At 34.9% G+C, this 20263-nt stretch overlaps 2 protein-coding genes across 2 annotated transcripts; both read right to left on the bottom strand.

The window, feature by feature from the left end:
* Positions 1–414: 414 nt before the first annotated feature.
* Positions 415–6383, bottom strand: LOC111496782 (WD repeat-containing protein YMR102C-like). Its single transcript, XM_023147298.1, has 9 exons — positions 5917–6383; positions 4325–4707; positions 2987–3967; positions 2810–2900; positions 2566–2723; positions 2432–2483; positions 2260–2339; positions 2078–2171; positions 415–1223 (listed from the first exon to the last, which is right to left on the bottom strand). Exons 3-9 carry the CDS (start codon positions 3914–3916, stop codon positions 670–672), a joined length of 1959 nt encoding a protein of 652 aa, XP_023003066.1. The 5' UTR covers positions 3917–3967; positions 4325–4707; positions 5917–6383; the 3' UTR covers positions 415–669.
* On the bottom strand, positions 5875–19768 carry LOC111496784 (U-box domain-containing protein 27-like). The gene is made up of 2 exons (XM_023147300.1): positions 18083–19768; positions 5875–5906 (listed from the first exon to the last, which is right to left on the bottom strand). The coding sequence occupies exon 1, from the start codon at positions 19354–19356 to the stop codon at positions 18118–18120; it is 1239 nt and encodes a 412-aa protein (XP_023003068.1). The 5' UTR covers positions 19357–19768; the 3' UTR covers positions 5875–5906; positions 18083–18117.
* Positions 19769–20263: the final 495 nt, after the last annotated feature.

The following is a 20263-nucleotide window of genomic DNA, read 5'->3' as shown; positions in this document are numbered from 1 at the left end:
TGAAGATACTCGGAGGGGAAGAGTGCGCTCGCGATTTGGCCACGTTTCTTCTTAATTTTTTAAAAACCCGAGTAATGGGTGGAAGAATCGCTGTCCCCACCATTAATTTGCACCAATGAAGAGATTAAACACACTAATAAAGCACGATTTATGAGAGAGGTAGACAATATTTTCTGTCGCTAAGCTTCTTCTCTCTTTGCAGACCCCAATTCACAACTCTCATTCTCTCGCAGTCTAATTCGCTCAAAATCTTACCTTTCCCCAAACAAAAAGGAGGGTAAGTAATCAATGAATGAACGATTAATGGGTTTCCTTTCAATTTGCATAAACTTGTGCCAAGACTGGAAACTACCGATTCAAATACAAGAACAAGGCAGAGCAGAGTTGTTTTGTCGAAGATTCAAATTCTTCATGTCAATGAGAAAAAAGCACTCAAATGCCAAAAATCTGCCTAGTGTATTCCATTTATATTGGCAGTAATATTCACATAAACTAAACAAGAAAAAAAAAGGGGTAGATTTACAAATTTTCAGACCTCTAAAACATACATTTTTAGAAGGAATAAATAAATAGAAAGCTTTTCTCTATAGCACTGACTGGAAGATACAAAAAGGAGAAAGAATCAACCATTTTTTAGCTTTTAGAAGCTCCTGGAATTCAATTGGATTCCTAAAGCCTGATGGGCAATCCATAGTTATGGAATGTCTTTATAGTTCCATCTAATCCAGCCACGACAATCACAAGGCCCCATGTGTCGGGTGGAGCTACATGGTCGTGGGCGTCACTCTGACTATTATGGTGTTCCAGGTTGCCATGTTCATCATCTGCAACTGGTAAATCCCAGAGAGGTAGCCTCTCTTCTGGCCATGTTGCGGATCCACGGCACAGACTATCAGCAGAGATCCAATTAGCAAGGGAAAAACGCTCTGAATCTCTTGTCCAAGAAGCAGCAGCCCCTTGGCAATCCTGACTCTGTGAGAACTGCCGTTGGTTGTTGCCAAAGCATTTCAGCTCGGTTCCAACACCAGGCCATGGTATAGCAACAGAAGCACCATCAGACAAGAAATGCTCACAAGACTGCTGAGATTTCGTTTCTTTCATTGATGGGAGGTGAAGACTATCATAGTTCCACATATATACACGAGAGTCCTCTCCTACAGATATTATATGCTTCCTATTTTTTGTAAAAGAAGCAGACATCTGACTCCCCGACTTCGGTAGACCTGCATTTCGAAACGAGAATCTAAGCATATAAACCTCAAAAGATTCATTGAACTACAGATCAGCTAACATCACTGGCCTTCCTCATTTCAAGCCAATAATATGATAGAACAGTGTACAGCTATTATGAGAGAGAAACAGAACTTTCCATCAATAGATTTTTACAAGTCAAGTGCAGATGCAATGGACATCTCTGATTTATAATTAAATATGGTTTTCATGGCTATCAATCACTGTTTATGAATAATTCAAATGAATAAACACAAGAATAAAGAGAAAGTCAATGCAGACCCCCTCATGCTTTAACTAGAACCGCTTGCATGAACTCATTTGGTAATTGTAGAGATTTTTGAGTAATTAACCATTCAACACTAAACCAGTAGTTGTAATGTTAGCATCGGTTGAAATCATTTTTCTTTTGAAAAATGGATTTCTAGTAGGGAGGGCCAGAGGTGGTTCTTGGTAGAACCTTGGCTTGTTACATACCATCGTCAGTCTCGTTTTAAAACACGTATGTTAGGGAGAGGTTCATACTCTTAGAATGAATGCTTAGTTTCACTCTCCAATTGACGTGGGATCTCACAATCCACCCCCTTTGGGAGTCCAGTGTCCTCGCTGGCACACCGCTTAGTGTCTAGCTCTGACACCATTTGTAATAGCCCAAACCCACCACTAATGGATATTGTCTACTTCGGCCCATAACGTATCGCCATCAACCTCACAGTTTTAAAACACGTCTGTGAGGGAGAAGTTTCCACACTCTTATAAGGAATGTTTCGTTCACCTCTCCCAACTGACGTGGGAGCATAATGAGTTCTAATAGAATCATAAGAGAGCAATCAGACCGGATTCATACCTTTATATTTGTTGACGATTTCGGTTCCTTCGAATATGCGTACTTTCGAGTCTTCCGAAGTTATCATCACTCTTTGAAAGTTTTCCCGGCAAAACTGCAAAGAATAGCATTCAAGTTGAGGCAATGGTATTTAAGACAATAGTTTGCTTTAGCAAAGGAACTATCTAAGTACTGAGCAAAACCTGAATGCCAGTGATCCTTTTGCCCGAGGCCTTTTTTCGCCCTTGAACATTGATCTGTGCATCCAAATGAAAATAATCACCTACAAAATCACAACAATCTAAATCAGTAAAGGAGTTGAAGGGCAGCATCATTATACAATGTCGAATTCGTCGAATGCACCGTGATTTGTACCTGATGTTTTGTAGAAACGACACGTGCCGGTAATCGAGCCAATAGCAAAACCCTGCTCACATAGAAGAACAAGGTATGATCAGAGCACTGTGTAAGACATATATATTCAATTTGTGAGAGTTCACAACTCGCACCTTCCCATCTGGTTGATAAGCTAAAGCAGTAATGACATCTCGGACATCAGCCCAATCAACCACCCGCTGTTTCAACACACTCCAAACTCGGATTTTGCCATCAATTGAGCCACTGATGAAGTAGTTTTCATCCATTGGATTGAATTGGATACAAGTCACTGATCCCAAAAACAAAGTAATAACACTTTAGAAAAGAGAATGGCGCCAGCAAGAACTTGAATGGATGCATGATTTCAAAACTTACCATAGTTCTTGTGGTGGAAAACACCAAGACATTGATCAGAGCCAACTCCCCACAAGCGCACAGTTTTATCCTTTGAGGATGAAAGAAGACACTGTAGCAAGAGGATCTAGTTAGCTTTGTTTCTTCGACAGTCCAAAAAACAAACAAACAAACAAACAGTTGTCATAGATGTCTTACGTTTGAATTGGACCAAGCTATGTCCAAGACATCACTGGAATGCCCATAGAACTTTTGCACTGGCTGCTCATCAATCTGAAAAACCTTTTCAGGAATGACAACAGTGGCAAATCTCAACGGTTTGCTGCTGAGGCTAGACTTCCCTTCTCTTGGTTTGTTGTTATGATTGCCATCATTTGCTAAGAACTCACTAGAGACATTTGCAGACGATATACGCCATACACGAACGACTCCGTCTTCTCCTCCACTTGCCAAATACTTCCCATCTGGACTAAACTTCATTGTCCAAATCAAGCCCTTGTGTGCAACAATCTGCTGTCTCATATACAAAGCACTAAACTCTGAGCATCTCTTCTTGTTTTGATACACCTTCATTCTGCAAGTTTTGGATTCTGCTGGGATTGTTTTCAATTCCTCAGAAAACTCTGTCCTTCTTAAGCTCGCCGCCTTGTTCTTGAATGATCTCCACCACTTCTTTATTTTTCTTTTACTGACATCAATATCCCGGCAACCTTCAACGTCAGCTTCGCCATGGCAACGTCGAGAACCGGAGTTCGAAACAGAAACTGGTAGAAGCATCTCATTTGAGCATAGTTCTAAATCATTCTCCTCCACATTACAGGTAGGAGCATAGTCAGAACTTGAGACAGCTCCACTGAATTCTGTTAGTCTCTCCAATTCCATCCTCCCTGATGAATCGCTTGATTCAATCACTAAATCATGTGCACAAGTTCTTGAAGACGCAAATTCAAGTAATCCAACTTCTTGAAGAAAACGCTGTCTTCTCCTCTTAATGCTCTGTGGCTCACTCATCCATATTTCATATCCCAACTTGTTGGAATCCACTTCTTCTGCTACCAAGGAGTCCTCTAATGGCAAGTAATCTTCTGAGTCGAAGAAAACATCTGTGTCTCTGTCAGAACTCAGCATGTCTTGTTCCAGGAGCAATATTCCACATCAAAGGCCAAACACTTAACAATTCTACAAGAACAGCAAAGGAAAGAACTCAGCAGCTTCTTTAATATGGACGTAATCCAATTATCACGGCCCGAGTTTCACTCAGCAATAATATACTAAACAATGAACATGGTCCACAGGTAATGAGTCGGCAGAAGATATAAGATCCAAATAATTGTAAGTACAAAAGACCAACTCAACTACCAACCTCAGGAATGTATCAATGCCGCTGGTTTTTGCATGTTCTAAGATTTTTAATACAATTACTCACCACACGACTTTGGATTAAAGAAAGAAAAATGGACCCAAAAGAAAAGGAAGTGATGGGAATAATCAAATACAGGAAACACAGCCCAAGGCAGCAAGGTTCGAAGGCTATACCTCGAGATCACCGTAAAGCAACAGCAAAATTCAACACTATGTCACCGACCCGGCTGAGATTGTGGCTAATACAGCTTCTTCTCATAGAGTCAAACCCCACGCCTTTGAGGAAAGTATAAAACAAAGCCACGAAAAACTCGTCCAAGTACTTTGAATCGAGTTCAAAATCAATGGAGGAGGAGGAGGAGGAAGATTGGGGTCTACATAAATAAGAGAGAATGGGAGGGGAAGGCCGGAAAAATTGGTGCAAAAGCAAAACAGATGTCAGCTGTTGTAGCTAAGAGGAAAAGGGTCTCGAGATCTGTGTTTGAAATTGTAAACGCACGAGCGACAAACAAGAGCGGCGCGGTTCGATAAACAGAAGCCTGTGTTCGCCTACTTATCTGCAAAGCGCACCAATCTATGTGAGCAACCAATAAAAATGGGTATTAGATATAAATTCATTCTAATTACATCTTGTTAAACAAATCCATTAGACGCTCGAGCATTATACACAACAAGGATCGTGGGGTTTCTCAGAATGATGCTTATTTGGTGGAGCAAATTCAATGGAAAAGGCCTAACTCGTCCACATTTCAGCCAAACCAAATGGGAAAAGTGCAAGAAAACGCTCAAATAAAGCTAAATCCCCAAACCCAGTTGAGTAAAGAGAGATTTAAGCGATTAAAAATTATCAAAAGATGAAAAGAAGAACAGTTGGGTTCAGCTCAGCAACAATATATAATAGCCTTTTTGAGTGCTTCGAAAAGAAGCATTTAATAGACAAATCACAGCAATATAAAGAGGAAACGGTGAAAAAGAAGCAGACAGGCGGTCTGAGAAAGCCCCCCCTCCCCTGCTACAGCCACAAATCGCCATAAACCAAACACAAAACACTCGTTTATGGCAAAATCATCCTCTTAACTAACAAGAAAACCCCATAATTTGTAAAGCTCCGACCTAACTTACCTAAACCAAACACTCGGGACTTGTTCTTCCTCTTTTAACTCCACAACGCCCCTCAATCAATTCGCCTTTCTATATGTATCTCTCAGCTGCCATTCTTTTATCATCTCTGATATAAACTCATCGGGGTTCGTGCAGCAGGCTACACCAGCTAAATGTTTTGTTCAATTCCACATAATAAATAATAGATGCAATGGGCTAGGCAAGCTGCACACTCACATTCTGGTTTCTGGGTTTCTTTTGGGGCTCTTGTTGGCAGAGATTATAAGAACACTGGATTCTGGGTTTTCTCTTATGGGTTCATGTATTTGACTTGCATCCTTAGAGTATCTAAACATCAATCGAAAAGGGTCTCTCCCATTTCCCATTTCCCATTTCCCATTTCCCATTTCTATGATACATACCTCAAATTAGTACCAGATTTCTTCAAAACCGATCTATCTTGCCCTGTTCTACCAAACAGAGACAAAAGTGAAAACTAGATAGTTCTTTCCAGAAATGCCGCAAATCCTCCAAATGGGTCGGTTTCTTTTCGATTAGAAATTGCGAATACGAATCAGATTCATAAGAAGAAACTCACGGGACAACAGATCCAAACAACACGGAGAGAGTAAAGAAGACGAAGAAGAAGAAGAAGGAAGCATCACCGTATCCACAGCGCTCTCATCTTCCTGTATGAACTTCACACGGTTCTTGATTCATACAGAGAAGATATTAGAAGAACCCGAGCAGAGTGTAGCGCGTCCATTTGGCTAAAGAGAGCGCCAGAAATAGAGACTAAAATATTGAGTAAGCAGCAGTAAGATAAGATGAAACGGGTCTTTTTCACGAAGCTTCCAAATGGTAGTGGCACTCACGATGATCCGTACCCGCCGCTCATCCAACAGAAGAAGAACCCCAAATCCCAAAATCCCCAATTTCCCATGAAGATTTCCCGTTTCATTTGCAATAAACTCAACTTTTTTCATGGATTAATCCAACAAAAAACCATTTTAATCGAACCCCATTACAGATCAAAAGTGAAATACGCCTCAAAGAAGACATAAAACAGTCAAATTTTGGAAGAATAATCATAGTGTCGTGTTAGGTTACTTGTAAAAAAGATCAAGAATCGATCTTGGTGCAAATGCAACAACTAAATGACGAACATAGAAGAAATAAGAAGAGAAAAGGGTTAATTATTGATTGATTTATTTGAATATTAATTGGTACTTATCCCAAAGAGGATCGCATAATAGAGAAATTTGATTGGTTGGATTTGGATTATTTAAATGGAAAAATGTTGGTTTAAAATTATGCAGAATCATTCTGTCTCAATTATTTGAATCATATGTTTGGCAACAGCATCCCCAATCACCACTTCAGATTTTCCCCACTTTTTTATTTTTCTCTCTCTTTCATTTTCTAATTTACTGTTCATCTCAATAATGTATTTTTCTTTGTGACCCCAAAAAAAAAGTTTGTAAATTTAGTGGGAGAAATCAAAGTGTGTCGTGTTTTGGGCATTACTTTTTTTTCTTTCATTTTCTCGGGAAACAAACAGCTCGTAAATGGAGAACAGTCATATCTGAGTTGAGTTGAATTGTGTTGGACAAATTCAAAATTTTGAGTTGGTTGGGTTAGTGACTGAAGCCACTAAAGTAGAGTTACAAATCCTACTTATTCTAGTACATGTCACACTAATAACTAAAATATCAGATAATTCACAAGACATAACGCATCATTAATATCGTTACAATGAAAATCAGGTAGGGGTGGGTTGGGTTGGGATGTAACTCTATTTTCAGGTTAATCCGAACAAAAAAGTGCCAACATGTGAACCGACCTTAATTTTTTATTTTTCAAAAACTTAATCCAATCCAAATCGGAGAAAAAACTAGCCTATCTCCGATCATATGAATACCTTTACTATAACATTCAAATTCAAAAACATTACAAAACAATAAGAATAAAACATTAATCTAAAATAAAAAAAAAAAAATTGAAACTTGATAGATACAATCCATGGATTAAGACATATATCTATGAACGTAGAACGTTTCAAATCTACAACGATTTAAAAAAAGATTGATAATTGACAAAACCCATATCATATTTTAGAGAGAGAAAATGAGAAATATTACAGAGAAGAGAGAGAGAGAGACTAACTGGTTTGTGAAGAAGAGGAAGAACAATGGCAGAATTGGCTTCAAAAATGGTGTTAGAGAGAGAAAGAGAGAGGAGAATTGTGGATGAGTTTAGGAAGGATGGTGAAATATTTATATGTTGAATAATTAAAAAAAATTAATGAGGAAAATAAAAGGAAGAGAGAGAAAGTGAAGAGAGAGAGAGAGAGAGTATTAGATTAGAGGAAATGGAATGGGACCCTTTTTATTGCATATCTTCGCCACCCATTTGAATGACCCATGTTCTCTCATTTACGGGCACGGTTGAATCATGAAGTTTTTACATTATAATCGATCGAAAAATAGTTCAACTCAATACTAATGTCGAAGTATAGCTCGTGACACAATAGTTGATGGTATTCTTATCACTTATCCTCTTGTAAATGACTTTATTCTTGTCGTAATTAATGGAGTTAGTCATGCATGCATGCAACCACGTTTATATCTTCGTAAAACATACGGGACATAAAACTTGCTAACTCATCTTAAAATTCAGCTATAAATATCGAATGAACCCCACGAGATGATTAGTATCAGTGATGCCAAATCTCGTTACCGACTAAAGAATTTAATCGTGAGAGAAAAGAGTGGCTATCGAGAGTGGAAAAAGGAAAAAGAAAAAGAATAGATTTTTTTTTTTTTTTTTTTTTTTTTTTTTTTTTTTTTTTTTTTTTTTTTTTTTTTTTTTTTTTTTTTTGTATTTGAAAATGACACGTCATTATCAAGAATTATGGTATTCAATATACTCAGATGCTGATTTTTAGTAGTAATAATGATGAAATCGACCTTTAATGTAATAATTTGTGTTAATAAATAGCATTTAAAATAAAAACACGCAAAATAAAAAGTTTAATAATTAAAACATTATTTTATTATTATTATTATTATTATTATTATTATTATTATTTTGTCGTAAAAAAAATGTTTCAATCAAATATACTGTTATTATTGGGACATTTTATGGGACCTGACTTATTTTCTCCCACTTTTCATTTTCACCAGTAAATAAAAAAAGACATGAAGATTTGGACAGCCACCTTAATTACAAGATTTTTTTTTTTTTTTTTTTTTTTTTTTTTTTTTTTTTTTTTTTTTTTTTTTTTTTTTTACTTGTTAAATCTAGTCTGTTCCAGAATGAAATTATAAATAAATAAATAAATAAATAAATAATCCAATTGCCAAATAATAATAATAATAATTTTATATTTTTTTTAATNGAAAAAAAAAACTGTCCATACATCTACCCTTCTTTTTACTATTCAAATATTGAAAATAATTGATGGGTTTAAAAAAAAAAAAAAAAAAAATTTAAAGTTTTAATAAGAATAAAATTTTAATATGATTGTGACTAATTCCTATATGGGTAAAAGAATAGAGGTGTTTTTGAGCTAGGTTTGGGTTATTAAAGTCATTAATTTAATTTTTTTTAATAAAAATAAAATGTTAGTTTATTTATTTTCAAACATTTATTTAAAATTTACCGAAATTATCTTTTAAATAATTAAAAATTATTTTTAATATTTATTGAAAAATTAATAATAAAAAAAGATAATTATAAAATTAAATAAATATATTTGTATAATATTATTTTGCATGCACAAATATATATTTTATAATTAGCAATAATTTCGTGTTAATTTGATTTAATCGAGAAATTCGTAAACTAACTTAATTCAAAATTCGGTTTCACTGCTTCTCTCCTCTCTCAGTTCATTGTTTCTCTCTTAAGCTCATTATATGAGTTTACAATTTCATTACCTCTTCTCTCCTCGTCTCACAATTCCATGACCTGATTAATTATTTTATTTTCAATAGAAAGAGTTCGGGATTTCTTTGAGGAATCACATTTTTTCAACTTAAATCATCGAATTTAGCCCAACTTCTTCTGATTTTCATATTGGGTTTCAAACAACTATCGACTTCTCTACAATTTTCGAAAAACTTTCATTTCTTTACAACGAATTCAACACAAACAGTACAGGTTTAATTTGGTCGATTGTGTTTTTTAGTATCCTAATAAAAAATATAATATTTTTTGACCGCTAAAATCTTATTTACCTCCTAAAAATAATGGTGAATTAATGACATAATAATAAATTTGGTAATTAAATTAAGGTAAGAAGAATGAAATAAATCATTAGGGCATGGTCTTCCTTAATTAATTATAATGCAATGTTTGGTTGTTAATGATTAATTAATTAATTAAAAAAAAAAAAAAAAACCAAAGCTTCCCCACTTTCACATGCCTTCTTGTCTGTTTCCTTTCCAACACCCATTTGACTTCCTCTCTATCCTTTGACTTCTGGATTTTGCACTTTCTGCCAAATCCCAAACATTTATTATTTATTTATTTATTTTCCATTTGGTTGGGATGCTTCACTGGCAATTTATGTCGTTGGATCTCACTCATCCATATGTTTCATTATTTTGATTTCTTATATAGTTTTAATTTATATTCTTTACATTATAAAGATTTGTATGGTTAATTAATCAGATATTATTAACACCCAAACCATATACTAAAATCATACAGCGTCACTGAGGACATGTGCTTTCATATATTTACACTTACCTAATTCATGATTTTTCCTTTTAAAATAAAAACACCTGACAAAAATCACACCCACCTTAAAATTTTCAATATTTTAAATTTTTTTTACGAGCAATGATCTTCGAGAATCATTGATATTATTAATTTAATATCTCGTCGATAATCCTTTTAGTTTTTCACTTTTTTCTCTATCTGTATTCGTTGTCTTATTATTCAAATGTGTAAAATAATGTAATTAAATATAATATATACGACTTGGAAGTGAATACAAGCCTAATTAAAATTAAAATTTATTTTTTAAAATATTTAAAAAATATATTAAGAAAAAGACTAGTAAGTATCACTAGAGGAATTTATATTTTAAAATTTAATTGTTTTTTTTTATAATTTTCAAATGGAAAATGTTTTAAATTAATAAAAAAAAATATAAAACAATCGATTATGTTAAAGAAATTGTAATTTTATTTATTTATTTTAATGAATAAATTGTGATGTTAAGAAAGAAACAAATAATTAAATGATTATCCATCTAATCATCAGTGATTTGAATGAATTTGACCCATAAATCAAATTTAAATGCCACGGTTAGGATGTCACGTTGAATAATATATAGTTTAAAGTTTCCAAATCAAGGTCCACTTAATTATTAATGAAGTGATGGAAATGATGCTCGTTTTAAAAAATAAATAAAAACAATTTGATTCTTGTAATATTTTAAATTAATTTCAAAACTTTTATTTATTTATTTATTTTTGTTCTTATATTTCTACCTTACTTAAAATGGAACAAAAATCTCCATCTCCTCCGCTTTCTCTTTTGTGCGCTGCTCCTTAAGTTTTCGAGTGTCGATCTTTCACTTGGCCCGACTTTGAGACTACCTTAGCTTGTACTTTAAGACTATCCATACTGATGCATATATAAGGTTCGAAGCTCTCGTTTCAACCATTTCTATTACGCTAGCAAAAGGAATAGGACTTCTGACAAATCTGGTACACGCTTTCGATTTTTTTATTTATTTAAGTTGGGTTGAATTATTGGAAAATTGGAAATTCAATTCGTATTGTGACTATTAATGTAACATGCAGGGTAAATAAGTAGAATGTATATAAATAATTTTAAAAAAATAACCATCCACGGATTCAGTATGGTTGGGTTGTCAAACTATATTCAATCATTCAAGTCAACGATCGAATCAACTCAAAATTTCAATATAGCCTTGAACATTATCACTAGTTTTAAATTTTCCAATCTGATATGACCGACACTAACTAAGCCAATAAAATAGATAGATTTGACTCGGGTTTTGCATGTTTATCTGTAAGTACATATAATATTCGACCGAGATACATCTTTTGGCTATAGATAAAGAGCGAAGAGACAAGTAGTTTAGTCGTTCGTTGCATTTAAACACCTCAAATCAAAAGCTAGCAAATCCATAACGATGAACTCCAAAGCCAACAAAATAATAACCCTAAGCCATTTGCAACCAAACATGTCCGACACTACTTTGATAAGAGTCCCATATGGAACAATTATTATAGTAACAACAATTTCCAAGAAATAGAATATATTATTATTATTATTATTATAAAGTTTTAAAACGTGTGGATTGAATAGAAATATAATTGATTTTAGAAGACAAAAAAAAAAACAGAAGAATTAGGGTTCTTGCAAACTCAACATGGAACAGTAGGGTTCTGTATTTTCATGTCAACTAGGCTAGCTGCTATCACGGTTTGACTCGAACGAACCGTCTTTACGTTGGTCTTATACAATTTAGTTTCAAATTCGGTGTATGTGAATTAAGACATGAGTTCGTGAGTTGAATAGAAACCCTAATGAGGTAATAATTTAAGCGTATAAATACATTGAAAGAGAATTATTGTGTCATATAGGATCATATAGGAGGTAGGTTTGTTTTGTTTTTAGGGGAAATAGAATTTCTAGATGTACTGTTCGTTACGAATAAAATATTGTATTTTGTTGTGATATGAACGTGACAATGAAATGTTCACGTGAGAGATCTTTTCTGTCATGCGAAGATAAAGTGAAGACCCTAGAGATGTTGACGTGTGGAGCGAGGATGGAAAAACCTTTTCCATCGCTCTTTCCACTTCCTATTTTATTCTCCGATCTCCACAAAATTTTTCATTTATCCTTTATGAGAATCAAATCGATACTAAAAAAAAAAAAAATACAAATTTTAATAATTCAACAAATATTATAAAAATAGATATAATATAAATTCTAAAAATTTAAAATTTAATACTAAAATATAGTATTAAACACAAAATTTAAAAGACCCAACTTTAATTAATTAATTTTTAGTTTATGAATTTATGATATTTATCAAAAAAGGAACGGAAAAAAAAAAAAAAGTTGACTTTTTGTGGAGAATAGTTTTCGGTGGTGCTGATTACGAAGAGAGTCACGTTTTTTATTTTTTTAAAAAATATATATTTTATTATATTTGAGAAATATATTGCTTTCATTCATCGATGGGAGGTTACTAAATGTAATAATTAAAACCTATCGCTAGTAGATATTATCAACTTTGACATGTTATGTATCATCGTCAATTTCACTATTTTTAAAATGTGTCTACTATATAAAAGATTTAGCCCTACACCAATTAGTGACATGCACAGTCCGATGATTGACTCTAATACTAGTTGTATCAGCTCAAGCTCACCATTAATAGATATTGTCCGTTATGTATCATCGTTAGCATTACAGTTTTAAAACGTGTCTCTAAGGTCGGATATCCCTAGGCCTTCACCCAAGGACAACAACCCAACGACCTAACTCCCAATGCGAGACACTGATCAGAATAGAGCTAGACCCACTCCATAGTGAACGCGTTTTAAAATTGTGAGACTGACAATGATATATAACGAGTCAAAGCGAACAATATTTGTTAGCGGTGAGCTTGAACTGTTACTCTAAATTAGTTCAATGAATTGAGAATGAAAATTTTGATTAAAAAAGTATGATATTTATAGTTTTTTTAGCATTGAAGTTATAATTATTTAACGACATTATTGAGTTATAATTAATTAACCTACAAAATTAGTGAATGGAGTGATTCAATAGATAGTTTCACTACATTATAATATATATATATATAAATTAAATATACAAAATATTTAAAAATGAATAATGATAATAGAAATTAACCAAAAAAAATGATTGAAATAAGATTGGAGAAATTATATAACAAACAAACAATAATTAAAAAAGTTAGTTAGGATATAATATTTATTGTTATTATTATTATTATTATGGGGAAAAAGAAAAGGAATAGATTGATGTAAAATAAAGATAATTAGGGTTTTTTGTTTGAGTAGGGAAATGATAATAAATGTGTGTACGGAAGAGGACGTGGTTTAAGAGTTGGTTGCAGTAAAGGACATGGCCGACATCGTCGATGTCGACTCAACGACATGACGTTTTTGCAAGTTTTTATCACCAAAAAAAGAAAAAGAAAAAGAAAAAAGCTCTCATTTAATTAAATATAAATCGTTGAAACTAATTTTAAAATGGTCGTTGGGCTATTGAAGTTTGGGCCGGCCCGATTCAAGCTCAAATAGTGTCTTAGATCACTGGGTTTGGGCCTGGACTATCTTTGGGCTTATACGTTTTAGGAGACCTGGCCCAATTATGAGGAAAACCCTTCGGCTTACACACTTTTTAGAAAATAATTTCAATAAAAATATTAATTAATCACTTTAAAATCATTTTTGAATAATTAATATATTAAGTATTTATTCAAAATACTTTTTTTATAATAAAAAAAAGTTAACCCAACTTTTGGAAAAAGTGCCTATATTAAACCAACTTCATTTAGTTTAGTCATTAATTATTACGCTAGAAAAAAAATAAATAAATAAAAGAAAAACAAGACCCTCCCGAATTTATATGAGATCCCATATTGATCGGAGATCGGAGATGACAACGAAGCATTCCATATAAAAGTATATAAACCTCTTCCTAATAGACACGTTTTAAAACTGTAAGGAAGTCAACAATATGTAACGAGCCAAATTGAACAATATCTATTAGCAGTGAGCTTGAGTTGTTACAAATGTTATAAGAGTCAGACACGGACGGTGTACATCCCTAAGGGGGTGGAGTGTTTGATTTCATGTTGATCGGGCCAAAACAAACAATACTTATAAACTATTACAAATGTTATGAGGATGCTAGCTCCCATGGTGGAATGTTTGGTCTCACATATCTATATATTTTAAATTCATATATATATTATTTTAATAAGTGAATTAGGTTCAAAGGAATAGGTATTATTATATATATATATATATAAAAGATTTTAGTTATGATCCATCATCACCACGACGAACATCATTACACATGGTAAGAACGACAAGGTGGCTCGTGCGTCAAACAAAAATTTATAATGATAAGTTAAAAAAATACACACAAAAACAAAGACACAAGTAGATATGAATAATTTATGATATGATTACACAAAAGGCTTGAATGGGGGCTGTTGGCATTGGGTTTGGGCAGTGCAAATGAACAAATGTTTGATTGAGGCATTTCGTCGAACAGGTTGAGGTCACGTGAGAGTGGAGCAGGCATTGTTTATGTGATGATAACTGCACCAAGTTGGGAACCCCATCATGATGTTTTGGACCAACACACCACAAATCCAGCAAATCAGGTAACCAGAATCCCCCTTTTTTGAACATCAAAAGCCCACATCCCCATGTAATGCAAATAAAAGGCTATGTGGGTGACCCATTTTCTTCCTCTTTAAGTGCTTGGAACAACCATCACCTTCCATTTAATAATGTTGCATGTTCAAAAAAAAGAAGGAAATATAACACTTTCCTTTCTCCAATTCGTGGGTGATCCATTTTCGTCCTCGTTGGCACTCGTTCCTTTCTCCAATTCGATGTGGGACCCCACCAAATCCACCCCCTTTTGGGGTCTAGTGTCCTTACTGACACACCGTCTTATGTGTACCCCCTTCGGAGAACAGCGAGAAGGCTGACACATCGTCCAGTGTCTGGCTCTGATACCATTTATAACGACCAAAATCCACCGCTAGCAGATATTATTCTCTTTAGGTTTTTCCTTCAGTGTGTGCTATGGGAAGGTTTCCACTCGAGTGTTTTGTTCTCCTCTCCAACCAACGTGAGACAGTCCAATCTAGGTCGTTACATAGTAGATGACGATTGACAATAGCGAGTTCATTAATATCTACTTTAACTCGCTCTAGACCTAGACCATATTTTGAAACAAAGATTGGGGGCTTACTTTAAGATTATCTATTTACTTTTAAGAACAAAAAAATATAAATGAGAGAAAGAAGATTGTGCACTTTGAAGGGTGTAACATGATTTCAAATCTTTGATAAACAAAAAAAAACACATAAAATTAAGAAGATATTGTAAAGAAATGGAATGGTCAAAGAAGTATGAGTTTTGTTGAGACGAAGATTCCAATCATTTTTCATGTTCTTTACTTTGTGGCTATCAAACAAAAATTAACAAAATAAAATTGATAGCCAAAGGTTGTCTTTACAGTCAGCAAAGCATTGCACCACTTCCTTCTCTCTACTAATGCTTTGGACATTAACCCTAAATTAATCAAATCAGACCCCACCCCACTTCACTTATGCAACCAACCTTAGTTTTTGTTTCATATATATAATTGAATGGCTTATATTTAATCAAACAACCGATTATCATATGTAATCATTGTCCGAACAGTCGTTTTAGTCCATGCAGTCTTCTGATTACTTGAATGTTTATATACTATCTTTTAAGGGCTGGTCTAGTCATGAAATATCGTATCGAACAAATGGGTAAAGCGAGTCGTACAAGAAGCTAACTATATAAAATATCTTTGGAGGGATGATTTGCTCGTAAGAATATCGTATAGGGCAAGTGGGTAAAGCGAGTGTTACAAAAAGCAAGTTATAATATATATACTGTCTCTTCAGGGATGACCTACTAACAAGAATATCGTATGGGGCAAGTGGATAAAGTGAGTCCTACGAGAAGAAAGTTATATATATATATATATATATACCATCTCTTAAGGGATGATAGCTCATAAGAATATCGTATGGGACAAGTGGGTATAGTGAGTCCTACACGAAGCAAGTTATATATATATACTATCTCTTGAAGGCTAATCTACTCATAAGAATATCGTATGAGGCAAGTGGGTAAAGTGAGTCCTACAAGACGCAAGTTATATATATATATATATATACTATCTCCTAAGGGTTGATATGGTCATTGGAATATCATATTGTCCTGATTGAGCTTTCCTCTCAAAATTTGTAAAACACTAATGTTAAGGGAGGTTTTTAGACCCTTGTAAGGAATGTTTTGTTCTCCTCTCGAACCAATGTGAGATCTCACAATCCACCTTCTTTTGGGGTTTAGCGTCCTCGTTGACACTCGTTTATCTCTCCAAACAAGTCCTACGAGAGAAAATTGAAAGGAGAAGTAAAAGTGAGAAGGACATCCACTCTGGGATAGAAATAAATGAAATCAAGATTCGAAAGGTTTAATAAAATTGGGACCAAAGGGGGAATTGGGAATTGGGAATCCACTAAGCTTGCATCACTCAAACACTAAAATCTATAAAATAGGTACAAAATTTGTTTGGTTTGATCCCTATCATTCTCAAGAGGATGCTTTGATTGGACTCCCTACACCATGGGATAATGGAAACCCTTTTTTTGTTTTGTTTTTAAACATCCCACTGTTCATGCAATTGTAATTTCCCAATTAATTAGGGTTTGAACTAAAAAAAAAAAAAATTGTTTTTGTTTTGAATATGGTGGGGAGGGGAAAGTGTTGCATTCAAGCAAGTGAGAAGCTCCCATCACACTCAACTATTATGTTTCCTTTACACACCCACCACCACCACCTTCAAGTGGACATATAGTGGCGTTTTCTTTCATCCAATTGTCTCTTTTTTTTGGTAGAAATCTAATTTTGCTCTACGTAAGATAGTCAAAGGAGATTCGGAGGTCTATTCGATGAGTACCCAACTTGACCATATTGATATCGAGCATGGTCTCGCATAATTTTCGTATATATTTAGTGATATGAAGCAAGCATACTAATGTTAAGAGAAGGTAGATTTTGTTTGGTTTGTTTTTGTGAACGTTTTATGGGTTTGGTGATGAGCATGTAGATGTCTCTTTGTCTGTTTCTCTCATTGGGTTATTATATATTTAATGCTATGTTTCCAACAAAACAGAAGTAGTAATTAAATTAGGGTAAAAAATTATTTGAAAAATAACTAATAACTTTATTTTATTCAAATACAAATTAATTATTGTTACTGCTTAGTATTCCTCACTTATAAACCCATGATCATTCCCTAAATTAGCCGATGTGGGACTTTCATCATCCAACACCTCCCCTCGAACAAAGCATGTCGCACCTTCGAGGAGGCTTGACTCCTTTTGGAGTCCTTTATTCGACATGGCTCTGATACCATGTTAGACGAACACAACTCTCCACAATGGTATGATATTGTCCACTTTGAGCATAAGCTCTCATGGCTTTGCTTTGTGCTTCCCCAAAAGGCCTCAAGTTAGTATTCCTCACTTATAAACCCACGATCATTCCAACAGTTCCATCATTTTTATTTAATTGTTAGACCAAATTTAGAAGAATGCACTATAAATTCTTAGATACCAAAGTTGAATTATTAAAAAGTTTTCTTTAAATACAAAATTTGGTAATTAAAAAAAGTAATAATAATTATTACCGTACAATAGTATAATTCATAATTATTAGCGAATTTTCAGTCACATTTGTTATAATTAAATTATTTTTGTTTAGTTTATAATTCAGTCCATAAGAGATAATTTACCATTTTTGAGGTAAATATTTCCAAAAAAAAAAAAAAAAAAAAAGAAAAATCATAAACAGAAATTGAACTGAATCGGAAGAGACTTGCACGAAAATGCAAGAACTGCGTGAAAATCGAATAATTTTGTTTGTATTCACTGACAAAATTTCTTTGATTTACAGAGTAGAAAAAGAAAACGAAAATCTCTCCACAGATCTCCATAATAACTTACAGAGAGAATCGAAGTAGAAGAAGAAGAAGATGAAGAAGAAAGCATATCGGTTCTAACAGGGCATGATATGCGTGGTTTTCGTGTCGTAACTCGCCAGGCACGATTTCGAATTGATTCGGAAAATCTTCAGCAAATCTCTCGCCATCTGTCGTACTGGTGGCGAGCAATTGCTCTGCATTAACAGCAAAATCTTCGTCAATCCGTTCGCCTTCGTTAACGCCTCTGCTGCCTTCTCATCTCTGAACAGATAGCACACGCTCCACAGCGTCGTCACCGCGTGCTCCGTCGCCGTGTTCGACACCTTCAGTACCTTTTGTACGATCGCTGCTAAGCACGTTGAGTCCTCTCCGATCTCCATCCTTCCTTCCCTCACCGTCGACGCGGTTTCCAGCACTTTCAGAACCTTCTCCGTTATCGAAACGCTCGAAGTTGAGTTCGTTTCTGAGAGAAGCTTCGTTACCGATTTTATCGCACCGAGATGGACTAATATGATTTTGATCCGTTTCGGCATTGAAATTGAAATTAAACACGATAGAACCGATTCGATTAGGTTTGAATCGTTCTCAGAGTTTGTTAATTTCAGTAATTCTTGCATTAATCCATCCGTTTCGGCGATTACAATCTTCGACTCGGCGTCGATTGCGAGATGCTCTAGTAGACTAGCCGAACAGATTTTTAATTCGACGGTTCCTTTCCGCAGAACCAGAAGCAGAGACGAAAGACAATTACGATCGCTCTTCAACATCGATTTCACAAACCGCTCCTTATCTTCTATTTCATTTCGAATCAAATGCAATAACCTCACAGTCTGCTCAACCAAAACGCCGCCATTGACATTCCTAAGAAGATCGACAAGAACCGGCACGAAACCGCCGATTCCACAGAGAAGCCTCCGATTCTCCACCGATTTAGCGGCGAAAGAGACAAGCCGCAGAAGCGAGTCGGTGCTAGATTGATCGATCTCTATGCGCTTGACGAGGTCAAGAACTTGATCGGAGGAGAGTACCGAGTCGGAAACAGGGGAGGAATCGGGCGAGTGGACTCGGTGCCGAAGGGAATCGGACCAAATCTGAATAAGGCGGTGGAGATTGTGGTTAGGGACGAACTCCTTCGTTTGAAGGATCTGCATGGTAGCCGGACAAGTGTTGTTTCCATTGTCGAGCCATTTCTGGATACTGGAACGATCGTAAGTGACTCCGGTACACAAACTTACAGGGGATTTCATGACGTCAAGCGAGATCGGACATCTGAAATCGCTCGGAATTGTAATACACAAGTCATCTCTCACCATCTTCCGTCAACTGACCACCGCCCACCACCGCACCGCCGCCCCTGGAGAAAAGAATCGTCGGATCGGACGAGAGAGAGAGAGAAAGAGAGAAAGAAAGAAGAGTGAAGTCGCAGGCGGAGAACAGATAGTGGGTATGGGTTTAAAGGAAGAGAGAGAAAGAGTCAAAGGTACTGTGACGTCAGCTTTTTTCTAAAAATTATTTGAATAAATATTCGAGGTTTGGTCAATGGTCAATGAAGATGATTGTTTGTTTTGGTGGAATCAAGGCCGTTGAAATGGACGGAGAAGATTGAGGTACACGTGGGATCGGTGGGGACCACCCAACAGGGAGGAGGTTTTTCTGCCCGATTGTATACGGCGGGGACCACCGTAAGGTTCTGTTGGTCGGCTGGATTACCTCGCTTTTTGTTTACTTTAATTCTCAGTCGAATAAATTATATACTAAATATAATCTCTTTTAATTATTACTTAAATTTAATATATTACTTGAAAGGAGCTGCTCTTCCACTTCTGTCTCCCTCTTCTCCAACCTTCAATTTTCTTTTTTATTTATTATTATTTTTTATAATTAGAACTTTAATTATTTATTATTTAAAAAGAAAAAATGAGAAAAAATGACGTTTGACCACGAATATAAAAGAGAAACGGGAAAACGCTCAGTAGGGTTAACAAAGTCATAGATTATTAGGTTCATAGGCTACGTTGGATAAGAGCATTACCTTTCCCCTATGAAATAGCATATGAGTATGTTTGAGGAAAATAGGTAATAAGCTCGAAAGACTTGATAAAAGGCCGCACACGCTCAATATTCGAAAGAGCATATGTTGATCCCTAAACGAGAGGTGAGTAGAAGCCTCAGGGTCCACCAAGAGTCATGAACTCATTTGAAGAAGAATCGCCACTGAGG

Source organism: Cucurbita maxima, unplaced genomic scaffold (assembly GCF_002738345.1).
Source record: "Cucurbita maxima cultivar Rimu unplaced genomic scaffold, Cmax_1.0 Cma_Scf00023, whole genome shotgun sequence".
NCBI lineage: Eukaryota > Viridiplantae > Streptophyta > Magnoliopsida > Cucurbitales > Cucurbitaceae > Cucurbita > Cucurbita maxima.
This window is presented reverse-complemented; position numbering and strand designations above follow the sequence as displayed.

What these genes read in the sequence shown, in the direction of transcription:
- LOC111496782 (XM_023147298.1), bottom strand. Translation starts at nt 3,916, where the DNA reads ATGCTGAGTTCTGACAGAGACACAGATGTTTTCTTCGACTCAGAAGAT. An exon ending in TCGTTTCTACAAAACATCAG is followed by an intron (nt 2,340 to 2,431) that starts GTACAAATCACG and finishes GTGATTTTGTAG; the next exon opens with GTGATTATTTTCATTTGGAT. An exon ending in AATCGTCAACAAATATAAAG is followed by an intron (nt 1,224 to 2,077) that starts GTATGAATCCGG and finishes TTCGAAATGCAG; the next exon opens with GTCTACCGAAGTCGGGGAGT.
- LOC111496784 (XM_023147300.1), bottom strand. Translation starts at nt 19,356, where the DNA reads ATGGTGAGAGATGACTTGTGTATTACAATTCCGAGCGATTTCAGATGT.